Consider the following 14,062-nt stretch of genomic DNA (forward strand, 5'->3'; position numbering starts at 1 on the left):
CACTGAATCTAACTGTTACGGCTTTTTAAAAAAATATTTTTGTGGTCACAGATTTTCTTGAGACCCATTCATCTCTCCCCGCACAAACCTGCTATGCACACACATGCACACATGTGCTCACACACACACTCCTGTGCTCACTCAGTGCCGTGTATACCATTCCATGGGGTTCAGGGATCACGTAATTTTCTCTGTGAATACCAGGTTAGGAACTCTGCTTTGTTGATTTTGTGTAGTTGTGGCTTTAGATAAAATTAAGAAGCCTTCCTCGTTCACCCTACTCCTTTGCAGCAGTCACTTAAGGAGTACCGGGTGTTCCAGGATTCATGGTAGATGACAAGGATACAAGTTTGTTGCACTTTTGTCTCTTCCTTAAGAATGTCTTTATTTCCTTTCATCTCTACCCAAATGATTGGTGTTGGTAAATCATTAAACATCCTGCATAAATTACAATAATGCTTTAACTAAAGCACAAGGATTTGAATTTGCTTCTGAGCAAATTTCCTATCATACAAGTTTTAAAAGACATTGACGACCGCAGCAAGGTTACCTGGCAAAAATAATTCTTTTTGGAGTTTTTCTCTGGCCTGCTGTGAAAAGCATCTTTTCTTCAGCCAGTCAGCTTCAAATTCACTGTAATGCTCATTTGGCCACGTGATACAAACCTTGTAACACAGAAAGCAAATATCATATATATATGTATTTTACGTATATGTTTATCATGCTTCTATGTACTTTGGTTTACTATTGCTCTGCTTTTGAAAGTCAATGTAAGATATTCAGGGGATCCAATTAGCCCTTAGTCTTTTATTTTTTATTTTATCTTATTTTCACTTATGTACACATAGGCATAGAATACACTTTTGGAAAACAAGAAAACTGAAAGCCAAAGGGGTACATCTGCGGTTTGAATTCCCTTAAATGCCACACAAGAAATAAAAACTGGTCTGAAGTTCTTTTTCTTGTTCTATGTCCTCTAAACCTGTTGTTTCCAAACTTTCTATGATGACTTAAAGTCAGGTATCATTGAATATAATATTCCTTCCAAGAGTATCAGAACTAGGAATGAGGATGACGAGACAGACTATCATCACCATAAGTAACAATGGCAACGGCATCCTGGGTAATGAGCACTGTAGGCATAAGTCATCCAGCCTGCATAAAACTCTAGAAAGAAGGTACTGGTAGCATTCACATTTTTCAAGTGAGGGATGTAAGAGTAAGTAACAATGCTAAGGTCACACAGTTCACAAGCAGTGAACCCTGGGAGTAAAGTCCTTGAGTCCAAATGAAGACAAGAGACAAGAGGGGAGAGAGACCGAGGTGTTCACACCTGCTCCTCTGATAACTATCCTAGTGAATGTGGAAGGCAGAAACACAGGCTGGTGGCCACATCCAGTTTGCAGTTTTGAGAGCTATGTTTTTGGGAATCCTGCAACAAGGTTTGCATTTGACTCACTCATTTGACTAAAAATGCATTAATCAATACACGTTTCTGAGTGCTCACCAAATGCCAGATACCATTTTGAACGTTTTTACCCGTATTATCTCATTGCATCCTCATGTCGTCTCTACGAACAAGTTGCTAGTATCCCTATTTTGCAGGTGAGTAAACTGAGGCCCAGAAACGTTCTTTTAATTATAGAAATCGTCTGATTGTGTCTTCAAGGCTGTCCATGTGCTGAAGGAATAATGAGTAACACTGCAATTTTTCTTTAAAATAGTAGTAATACAAATAGCAATAACAGTAACAGAAGCTCCCACTTACTGAGCATGCTGATTTTGCACCAAGCACAACACACACGTGGTTCTAGCTGTAGTTATGCATACGATCAAATGAAAAACGATTCATTATTGAGGTTATCGGAGACTAGTCCCTTCAATTGAACTTGGGAGAGAAAGGAGAGATCATTTAGAATGGATTACCTTTTTCCTGTCAAACGTCAAGCCTTGAATCCCGATGTTCACATCAAGAGCTTCGATGAGGAGCTTCCGCGCCTTTGCAGAATCCAGGTAGCAGTCGGGGCACTGGCAATTGTCTCGCAGCCATACAGCTGGGTAGAGAGACTCCGCACCGTCCTGCCAGAAGACCTGCATCAAATGAGCCCCGTCCAGCACGGCTGCCTTTTGGATGGCACAGTGCATGCTGATGGTCCTTGCAGGGAAATCTCGTCAGCTACCTACTAGGACAGATCCTGGGCAAAAGGAATCTGACGCAGATCAAGCCTGCACTTGACTTCTGAGCATGTGAACAATGCAGGTGGACTCTGGCTCCTATTCTTGGCTCAGCTGCCCAAGCTTGAGGTTTGTCTATCAGCGCTGGGACCTTTGTTCTGGTGAGAGTGTTTCATATGCTGTAAACAGAAACACAGTGACTAAAAGTAAATAAGATAAACATGCTGAATCAGGATCCAGATGAAAAGAATTCTTTGTTTTTTGGGTTTTTTTTTCCCAGAAATTTTAGATAATAAGTTTGGAACCAATGACACAGGCACTTTATAACTATGTTTGCATAAAAGGCTCTGAAAAATTTTTAAGGGAGGAAAATGCTCCACAGATTGAAAGTGTCACTAACTATATATGTGCTATTTTAGCACATAAAATTGCACCTGTCTTTTGGGAAAAAAATGTTTTTATGACACTAAATTAGTAAACTTGTTCTACTGAGGGAAATTTTAATGTTATTCATTTATTTCAAGAGGTGCTATAATCCAGTACATTGTGCTATTTCTATCCCATCATTTACTTTCTTACTTATACAATTCATTTTCTAAATGCAGCATAAAAGTTCCCAGGCTCAGCAAGGTCCCCATTCTTGTCTTGCTTGATTCGTTCTCTGGGATTTTCTGTTTTAATAGCGTGTGCCTCGATAATCTAAACCTTTATTGAGTATTTTCATGAAACTTCACCTTACTTGGGAATACATACATTCTTTTTTATTAAGAAACATACCAAATTTTGAGGTCATGATGTATTTATAGGAAAGGAAATCAAGTGAAAAAAGAAGTACAAGGTATTACAGACTGAACACCTCAGTGTTGATTATGATTCTATTAATGACTACATGGGGGGCTTCCGAAATTCTGTCAATGTTCTAAATCTCACTTTCTTCATATATAATTTGCCAGGACTCTAAAAATAGATGGAAGAAATAGAACTTAGCAGGAAAAGGTAGAATTTATATGGAAGAAATAGAACTTCTTAACCTGTTCCATATAATGATTAGCTCATTAAGAGAAGGTGACATGTGATGATAGAAACAAGACTTCACTGTCTTGGGATGAAGGGGAGGCATGCACACATGGGCATGTACATACACACACATGCACACACACACACACACACACACACACACACACAGAGTGATTGTTAACCACATTCCTTCTATGTATCAGGCACTGCAGTAGACACTGGAGGGTTCAATGACAAGAAGGACAAAATAGCTCCTGGTCTTTCTTGAACTTACAGAGAGGAAGACTTTATGTACCATTAACATAACTTTAAAAAATATACTACATTAAAACAAAACAACTTTTAGGTGATTATTTTACATATACTTCCTCAAATCATGAACTTGGATGATTTAGTCAGGTTATGAAGCCGGCCAAGACAAGAAAAGATTGCTTTCTCCAGTTAGCTCAACCACACTGAAGTTACCTAATGATAAAAGAGGAACACAATTCACAGGGCCCCATGCCGATGCCTACTCAGGAACTCTCATCCGTTTTTTTCTTAATAATTTATATAGCAACAGGACAGCACTGCTTAGAAAAATCATCAAAAATATTATTTAGTTCAAACTTGGGTGTTTACCTCATAGATTTTGAGTAAGGGGACTTGAGAAAGTTAAAACATAAGTTCCTATGCAGAATGGGTAGGATGTTTAATTTCCCTGATAGGAGAAGGGAAGGTTGGCAGGTTTTTTCTATATGTGGTTTCAGGGGACATTGATGGTTCCAGTAAATATAGTATAATCCAAGCAGATCCTTAAATAACATATGATACACAAGGACAAAAAGGAGAAATGTAGTAACTCTTTAAGTCAGGGTTGACAAATATTTTCTGTAAAAGGGCAGATGGTACGTATTTTTGGCTTTCCAGGCTATCTATAGTCCCTAGCACATATTCTTGTTTTATTTTTTAAAACTTTTGTAAGACTGTAAAAACTAGTCTTACCTCATAGGTTAGACAAAGCAGGCTGTAGGCCATACTTGGTCCACAGGCAAGAATTTGCCTGTCCATGGGGCAATTGGGTGGCTCAGTGGATTAAGGCTCTGCCTTCAGCTCAGGTCATGATCTCAGCGTCCTGGGATCGAGCCCCGCATTGGGCTCTCTGCTTCCCCCTCTCTCTCTGCCTGCCTCTCTGCCTACTTGTGATCTCTCTCCCTGTCAAGTAAATAAATAAAATCTCAAAAAGAATTTGCCTGTCCTTGACCGAGTTATGTAAAGCATGCTTTTATTATAGTGGTAGACAATCATACTTAAATATGGAAAATAGTTCACTTCTCCTTATACATAACGTTAAACCTATTCCAATAATACTAAACATCTTCTTTTTACCTGAAATGCTGTATCAGAAAGTTCAAATTTCACCATGAAGCTCCAAAGTTCAAGAAAAAAGTAAGATAATTATTAAAGTAAACAAGGAAATAAGGCTGGAGACAAATAGCATGGAGAGTTGTCTGAGAAGCTCCAGGACACCTGCTTAGAGAGGATGTCTATTTGAGGAAGTCTTAACAGGATGTGATCAATGCTTCTGAATGCATATGAATTCCTTGTTCCCATAGATAGCCATGTGGAGATGTGAATATGTTTACCAGACATGAAGCTGTTACAAGTCGTCTTAGTACAAGGCTATGGTTTTTCAGTGGATGGCAAGCCGATGAGAGACCGAAAAAGTTCTGGTTTCACAGCAAATAAATGTCAACATGGATAATGGAGAGTCCACAGGCAAATAGAAGCAGGAAAAAAAATACCTGCATGTACCCTTATTTGTTTATCTTGTTATTTATTCGTTTTGATACTTAACCTGATCTATTTATAAAGTGATGGATTATTCACTTGCTGAAATTACTTGCCAAGAATCAAAGGCAAAAATACCTCAGAATATCTACATACACAAGATAAACATATGTAGTTTTCAAGCTCACTCTTTTTATATTGAGAACATAGCTACATGTTTGGGGGGGAGGGCAGAAGGAGAGGGAAAGGGAGAGAATCTCAAGCAAGCTCCACCCCCAGCTCAGAGCCAGATGCAGGGCTCAGTCCCACAATGCTGAGATCAGGACACTTAAGCCACTGAGTCACCCAGGCACCCCAAACTAGCTACATTTTAAAATACATTTGACATATTGGCCCTGGTCTGATTTCAAAACGGTATAGGATGTATTTATTCCATGGTAATAGTCCTTCAGATACAGTGAACTGAAATCACATGTCTCCTTCATTCCCTATCTTCTCTAAAGCTACTCCACTTTTCAGACTGTTCTTTATAATATATGATCTCGATTCTATACCTTTCAGGATGCATGGTTACTTTCCAGTTTTAAATGTCTTTCGAAATGTGGGGCTTCAAATCACATAGTATAACACAGATATAACATTTCTAGTATAAGGAAAAGGAGAATTAGTACCTTATTGAGGAAAGAAATGTTTTAACTTTTATTTATTTATTTACTTTTACCTTGGGAGTTTGGAAGAATAGTGGTAACTGTTTATAGGTCTTAAGAAAGAATAACTAGCTTGGCTGTACAATAAGAATACTGGTGTTGATTATATTGATGGTAAGATTACATACTAGTAATAATAGTAAATATTTACCAAATGCCTTCTTCATGCCAATCATATGCTAAGGGATTCACATACAATAACCTACTGAATCTTCATCAAAATCCAATGAAAAATACGCTGCAATTACCTGAATAAGCAGCAGAAGAAAGAGGCTAGGGAAATCAGCCTACAGATGGTAGTAGAATCCATCGTAAGTTCTCCAAGGGAGTAAAGACAATTAAGAAGAAAGATTCTTTTCATTTATTTTTATCATCAAAATTCCATGTATGTCAGTGTATATTTCAGACTCCACTCATTTCCTATGTGTGCGTTAATGGGTTTGAAAAGGTTTTGGTTGAAAGGATTTTTATAAAACTTGAAACCTGATACATAGATAGGTAATAGATACATTGTTTTCCCCTATAATATACATTGTCTCTGTACTTAAAGAATGCACTGTGTCCATGTCCCACTTACCGTTGAAGTGATCACACCTTGGAGACATCTATACCAACCAACACTAATTATATTCCAACCTGCATCAGAAGCTTTCCATTTCTCTTTTTTTCTTTCCTTCCTTGTTTTATCTAACATGTTTGAACTGGAACGGAAAAAGCGTACTTCCAGATATAGGGGAACCTGACTCTTTCCCCCAGCCTGCTTGGCCAAATGGAGATCCTTTGGAGGGTATTTCAAGAGAGGAGGTGCTGTCAGGACCAGAGGCTGATGGGAGCTGCCCCAGGCACCGGGGAGAGTGTGGAAGAACTGGAAAGACTTGGGTGTTGCTCAAGTTAAATTGTTTGGGTATCTATCAAGGAGCTTGTCAGGTCATTTCTATTCTTCACAATTCCTTTCTCAGTTTATGATAAATGTGAATGGTAATCCAAAAAAAAAAGCATGGTTCCCTCTTTAAGTTACCTTGTTTTACTTAAAGCTCTACTGGGGCAAATGTGATGAACATTCAAAAAGAAAGAATAATCAAGAATCATCAGTATTTAAAGGCAAATTCTTTCTGAAAGTTTATAGGTTTGTACATAAGTGTGACTTGTTAAAACCCATTTTTCCATTTAGTCCACAAGACCTGTTAAAATTGAGCCCTGTTGAAGCATCATAGACTTGTACCTATCTGATAAACCACTGTATTTCTTTGAAGAAGAGAAAAAAAGAGAAAAAGAAAAAAGTAGGTATTCCTAGGTATGTGTGTGTGTGTATATACACACACACACACACACAGCTTCTATATATATATCATATATATAATATAAATATATAAATATATATTTATATATTTATATATTTATATATTATATATTATATATTTATATTATATATAATATTATAATTATTATTATAATTATATATCATATATTATTATTATATATATAATTATATATATAAATATATATATAATATATAATATATATATTATATATAATATTATATATATATATTATATTATATATATTTTACCAGTGGGTCCTCTTTGCTAAATTAAAGGGCACCTATAAAACAAAAATGCTAATTTATTTTAGGACTTAATTATTATTTGGTTTCTCCTTACTCACAACTATAATTTTGTTTATAAAATATCAGATTGGTTTGGGTAGGAGGGAGTAGATTTTCTTGTCCTGGAAAACAAATCTTGGGCTAGGGGGATTCTAATCTGATAGGATAGATTTCTTTTAATTTAATCCCATCACTTGGGGGTGTGTGTGTGTGTGTGTGTGTGCTCCTTCCTAACTGACTCACTGTATTTTTCCCCTTCAGAGTTACGGAAGTTTATTTGGGACTCCTGTTTGGCACAACTAAATTGTCTGTTTTAGAGATTATCTGTTTTAGAGATTATCCTACTTCGGCAATGGGTGTGGTTTTGTCTTTTTAAAAATTTTATAAATTCAAGTTCTTTCAGCTGGTTTTCTCTACCACTGTTTGGAAACTCAAGAAAGTAGTTCTGAAAGTTATTTCATGCATTGATCTTGGAAATAAAAGAGCTTAGAACGAGAACTCTCAGGGAATAAAACAACTGAAAGAAACAACTCGTGATATCACTGGGCTCAGTGCCCTCATCAGATATGCAAGGATAATGGAAGCTCAGAGATGCTGGGTGTGATTTGTCCAAGCCCACAATGCTGGCTGGTAGGAGAGGTTGCTCCAAACCTAGGTTTGCCAGTTCACTGTGCACATATAAAGTAAACATTTCCTAGTTCTAATAAAATAATATAATAAGTTATTATTATTTTATTTAATTTATTTTTTATTTAATTTTATTTAATTTATTTTTATTTAATCTTATTTATTATTTTATTTATTATTATTGATTTAATATATAAAATAATATAATAAAAGAGAGCACAAAATTTCCTCAAACACTAATTAATTGTGCTAATTTGTACCATGGGTTTTGGATGGGATTCTCAAGAAGTTAATGTAGAAGCTCCACAATTACTATATATAAAAATTCAATTGAATGGAAATTAATAATGTACATCCAAGAAGCCTGATTCATCTACTGGATTACTGACCCCTAAAACAAAAGGCTATAATTTTTTACTTATTTTTTTTATAAGAGAAGGAAAGAATAGAGTAGACTCATGTTATCAAATGTCAGTATCTGTTAATTTCCATCTCCTCTTCCTTAGGTAAGTCATCAGACCTGCTATCAGACCGCAGGATTCTCTTAATGTGTCTGTCCTCCTGCTTCTAGGTGGTAGGATCAGAAAATGATCACAATGCAAGAAACATGCAGAATGTATGGGAATGTGTGTGTGTGTGTGTGATGTATGTATAAAATCATTTATTTAGCACTTATTATGTTCTGGCCCCTCTGCTAATGCTTTTGATTGTACTAATTATTTAATCCTCCAGAAACACTGAGTTCAGTGCTGTCACTGCTATTTTACAGGTGATCTTGAGCTTGGACAGGTGAAATAACTGACTTGAAAGCAGAGGAAATACGAACCTGACCACTACACTGAACTTCATCATGGAGAATCTGTGGCTAAATAATTTCCCAGGCAATAATTTTAATTTACCAAAAATGTACTATTAAGATAGTAGCCAGATCTCAAGTTTGTTGGTTGTTAGTTGACCTCACCATCTGACCACTGGAAGAACAGGACAGGACGTTTTCCGGACATTCCACCATAAAGGCTTAGAAAGTATTACTATTCTTTTATATATCAACCTTTAAATCGTAAAACTCAACTCATTTCCATTTGGTAAGGTAAAGGTTGACCAGGCTGTATTTGAGTGTTTGTGTGTCTGAACTTTAGTATCATTTGAATATATGCACACTCATTACACCTGCTACCTAAGGGTCTTCAACTTAGAACCTGTTGTTTTTTATTTTTTTAATCTTGATTTAGTAAGTGGCTGAGCTACTTAATAATTCACGAATATACTCCTGTGGACAATGAATTCTACAAAGCCATTAGAAAAAACTCTCCATTCTCGTGAGTACGTTTAACATTCTGCCTGCTACCTTGTTTCAAGTATCAAATTTTGTGTAAACACTTCCTTCATAAATTATAAAAAAGAAAACTTTATAAAAAGCCTCATTCTGGTCGAATTACCACATTCAGATTGAAGCTCCTATATCAAAGTATTGGTTGACTGTTGTAATGAAGCATACCGGGTCTAGATTTTAAGATTTCTAAATCTTTGAACCAGGACATATATTCATTATGGGAAATCTTAAGTTTTATAATGAAATCAATTCAAAATACCTGTTATGTCTCTTCTTGAGCTACATTTGGGGAATAAAACAACTGAAAACGCACACCAATGTCAGTCTTACTTGACCAGTATTCTTGAGAAGCATTTTCATTAAGTCTTTGGACTTAACAGAGGGCCAAGGTATAATACGCAGTCCCTTTCTTTGATCTGGATTGTGGCTTATTCAGTGAATGTTTCCAATCCAGCCAGAGCCCTCCCTTTCCCACCACCAAGTCTGCTTTTAAGACAGTATCCTTTCTGTCCCCTCTGTAGGCTTTCTGGATCAGCTTAGGGACTGTAAAGTAACTTGACTACTAGACTAAGCCAAACATAATTGGGAAAGGAAAGCTGCCAAGAAGCAATCAGATCCACTGCATTCCAAAATCAAGCCTACTCCAAATGCCTGATGGACCATCCCCTTCGCAGCCCACATGGCTGTGAGACACATGTGCCTGGATTTCCAATTAGATGCTCCCCCCACCCCCAATCCACAGACCTGAAGCTCTTCCAACAAGGCAAAGTTGAGCTCAGTCCTACCTGTTCTCAGATGTGCTTCAGGCACCAAACCATGCAAAACTTACCAAGGACAGAAAACGTCAGCTTTGATCCTCATGTCCTTTGGGGAGGGAGCCTTCTGGTAACCAGCACATCCCAGTTGATCTGCCCGCAGTTTCCCTACATCTGACATGTGATGTAGCACTACTCCTTGGGAGCCTTTCTTTCTGCTCCTGGCAGCTCCACAGAAGCCCTGCCCCCAGACACAGCTGAGGTTTGCAAATGAGGAAGGATGTCCCAATCTGAAGGTGTAGCAACTCCTGAAGGGAGTGTGGAGGTAGAAAGAGAGAGAGAGAGAGGTGGTGGGGCAAGAGAGAGAGAGAGGGAAGAAGGAAGGACAGAAGGAAGGAAGGTAGAGGAAGGGAAAGGAAAAAGAAAGAGTCTTTATGGCCTAGAGGAGAAGCAGTTAAAAGAGAAAACATTTGATTTCCAATTAGTGCCTGAAGCCACAAAACCCCAGGACTCCGTGCAAAGCTTTGCCTTAGTTCAGAGTCTTTCCTGGTAGAAGGCAGGGCAGCTCTCACCTGTTTGTTCTCCTGACCCTGAGCCAGCAGCGCAGTGGAAGCCAGTGAAGGAGACTCCTGTCTGATTGGTTCACAGTGACAGTCCTTTCAAAGTCAAGCTCACTTGGAGAAAAGACACTGAGATGCACAGTTAACAGGGAGGACCCACCAGCTCCCACCTCAGCAGAGGTGAGGTGGTATTTGCTTGCCCATAGACTATTCCATTTGAGCCTCTCTGAAGGATGCTGGACTACTTTTGGGACTGGGAGGAAGGTTAGGATGAGTCCCCTTAAGCCTGATGCCCTCCTTTCTTGGCAGCAATAGCTGAAATGAACAGTAGCTGCCCGAGAACACGGGGTTTTTCTGAAGGCACCCGATTGCCCAGTGACTTGACTCACAATTACACAGGCCTGAAGACAACAAAAGAGAAAGGCGGAGGTGGGCGGTGGGCCAGGGACCCAAAGCCTGGCTGCCAGACATTCAGACGGAGAGTGCCCGGTGCAGAGGAGGGCTGGAAGACACGTCTCAAGTCGCAGTTCCTAACAGAGTGGGAGATTCCACTAAAAGAAAATCTGCAGGTGGCAACTGAGGTGGGAGAGAGCCACAGGAGCCCTCTGCCCTCCTCCCACAAAACCACCCTACCCACAAGACACTGAAGCAGTCTCAGCCAGCAACTTGTTGCTTCTTGCCTGAAGGACTCTCACAGCTGCGAGACAGGCAGGAACAAAAGAGCTAACCCAGGAGAGAGGAAATGCAGCCCAACTCTCCCACAACCTCTGCGGTGGGTTCCTGCCCAGGACAACTGCCCCTCCCAGAACTGCAGGGTCCCCTCCCTCCATGATGCCCTGTCGGTTCCTTTCACAGTAAAAGTTAAACCGCGTCTCTTCATCTGTGTGGTTCCCTCCTCCATCTTCCTTCTTCCTTTCCCCAAGTCCCCTGGTCAAATTACTGACACCCAGCGTCCAGTGAAAATAATAGCAGTTTGTTTTTGTTTGTTTGTTTTTTTGTTTTTTTCCCCAAGGACGGGAGGAGGGTATGTGCAAGTGAGGTGCCCCCATACCTGTTGCCAACGTTTTAAAACCCACGGTAACTGAGGCTATAGGTGTGCCAGAAGCAGTGGGGTTAATTACGTTCTAAACATTCAAATGACATCATAGAAACACATTGCACTAATTTTTCTTTCACACTTTGTGCTTTTCGTAACCATCACTGGAATAAACTCAGCTCTAGCTTTAAGAAAGTTGTTGAAAAAATGTGTTGCACGTACACAGCTTCTAATAGAAGAGCAAAACCAAACAAAACAACAAACACACTTGTCAATAGTTCTACTTTTAAATCCTGCACCTAAAGAATGAATTCCCGCACTGAAAATGAACAAAGAACAAACAAATCGTACTCTTGACTGCGAGAAGCCTCTTGAAGATTAACAAATAAATAAATACACGAGCATTTCTCGAGGGCTCTCTCCTGTCTGTGTCACTCCTTCAGAGTCTTCAGCTTGCTTCCCGCATGGCTGTTTAGGGTTCTATCCGGGAAGTAGCAAACCGTATCACGAGTCCGGATTTTAGATGGAGGAAACGAGACCGCAGAGGTTCATGAACCACAAATGGTGACCAAATGTGCGAGAGGTAGCATTGGTTCCAGAACCAGAACTGTTGACACTTTGCCCGTCTGTTTCTTTCCTTCTTTTTTTTTTTCAGATTTAAGAAGATTGTTCTTTTTTAAAAATTTTTATTAACATATAATGTATTATTAGCCCCAGGGGTACAGGTCTGTGAATCGTCAGGCTTACACACTTCACAGCACTCACTATAGCACATACCCTCCCCAATGTCCATAACCCCACCACCCTCTCCCTTACCCCTCCTCTCAGCAACCCTCAGTTTGTTTTGTGAGATTGAGAGTCTAAGATTGTTCTTAAAGTGAAGTGCATGTCGAGTGCAGTGAGTTGAACTTAAGTGCAGCCAGTGTGTTACATAGGAGAAACATGGAAAAATATATGATGAGCGTGCACCAACAAAAGCGGCTCTGGATTTCTTGAAAGACTTCTTCAGTATTGCCCCTCCAGAAAGGCTGGATGGGACTGAGCACGATCCCACTCAGAGATCTAAAGGTGGGTGCTGTTTCGGGGGGAGAAAGCCTGGTGACTTCAGTGGCAGCAGATATACATCATGTTATATTTAACATATGGTGATGCTCAGGGAGTTGTCCTGGGCTTGAGAAGCTACTACAGATGGCAGGACTCGTTAGCTTCAGTGAAATCTAGGACCTATGGAAAAATTCTGCAGCTTACACAATTTCCTATTTGGAAGAATGAAAAACAGCAGGATTTATGAAAAATATTTACCATATAAGCAGTTGATATATAGCATCATTCTTTTTGTTTAAATTTCAGTCATTTTCAAAAGGTTTAAAAAGCTCAAAAAGTGTTTTAATGATATGAAAAAGACTGGGGCGCCTGGGTGGTTCAGTCAGTTAAGCAGTCTGCAGCTCAGGTTATGATCATAAGGTCCTAGAATCAAGCCCAGCATTGGGTTCTCTGCTCAGTGGGGAGTCTGCTTCTGTTTCTCCCTTTCCTTCTGCCCCTGTCGCCGCTCCTGTTCTCTCTCTTTCTTGCTCTGCACTCTCTCACCAATAAATAAATAAGATCTTTTTTAAAACAAGCCTGTAATGATTTATAATTTTATATAAAGAAGGAAACCAAGGCCCATAATCCAATTGTCCTCACATTATTGAGAAAAATATAGAAAAATTAAATGAAAATTAAGTCTGTCTTCTCCTTCTTTTGGATTCCTTTTCCCAAATATAATTACTGTTTTTTTTTGTTTGTTTGTTTGTATTTGGCCTATACTGAGGTGTTTACTATAAAAATGTGAAATCGAGCAGTGTGCTGTTAAACAATAAATAACCAGTTCTTGGCGCCCACGTGGTCCTAATCCTCAGATAAATAACAAAAGTGTTTTTATCACCCATGCTGACAGATCCCATGAGTAAAGAGCAAGCCCAGTCTGGAATTTGCAAAAGGATTCACCCAGGTAGGTTATAAGAACATTTGTCTTGAGTGGGAAGCTGTCCCAAGTCTGTCCCATAACAAATACTGTGATGCTAAATAAACATTAGGAATCATTTTGCTAATTAAAATCAATAGCTAGAAGATGGCGGAGGAGTAGAAGTCTTGAGTTTCTTCTGGTCCCAGGAATTCAGCTAGATAGCTCTCAAGTCCTTCTGAACACCTGGGAACTCGACCAGAGATTGAAGAAAAGAATAAGTGCTACTCCACAAATAGAAAAATGACCACTTTCTGCAGGGCCGGAGGTGGGAGAAGTGAATCCAAGGTGATATATGGGAAGACAAACCGTGAGGGGAGGGAGCCTCCACAAGCCAGAAAGTGATAGAGCATCAGAGCACAAAATCAGAACTTTTAGTTAGAAGTCTGCTCCGGTGAGGGACACCCCTGCCTGAAAGGTGTTCAGGTGGCAAAGTGGGGGCAGAATCATAGGTGGGACTGTGTGGTCTCAGGA

The 14,062-nt window shown here is 39.1% G+C and overlaps 1 protein-coding gene across 2 annotated transcripts in view; it reads right to left on the reverse strand.

The window, feature by feature from the left end:
- BBOX1 (gamma-butyrobetaine hydroxylase 1) overlaps positions 1-10,429 on the reverse strand; it is a 60,943-nt gene extending 50,514 nt beyond the window's left edge. The window contains exons 1-3 of one of the 2 annotated variants that reach the window (XM_080817559.1): positions 10,065-10,429; positions 1,927-2,354; positions 551-665 (exon numbers count right to left, since the gene is read on the reverse strand). In XM_080817559.1, coding sequence (XP_080673685.1) covers positions 551-665; positions 1,927-2,145 — 334 coding nt within the window. In that variant the 5' untranslated portion in view covers positions 2,146-2,354; positions 10,065-10,429. Of the gene's footprint in view, positions 1-550; positions 666-1,926; positions 2,376-10,064 lie in introns of both variants that reach the window. The other variant, XM_080817560.1, reaches the window with a different exon arrangement.
- Between the last annotated feature and the right edge of the window lie 3,633 nt (positions 10,430-14,062).

Source organism: Martes martes (assembly GCF_963455335.1).
Source record: "Martes martes genome assembly, chromosome: 10".
Classification (NCBI taxonomy): domain Eukaryota; kingdom Metazoa; phylum Chordata; class Mammalia; order Carnivora; family Mustelidae; genus Martes; species Martes martes.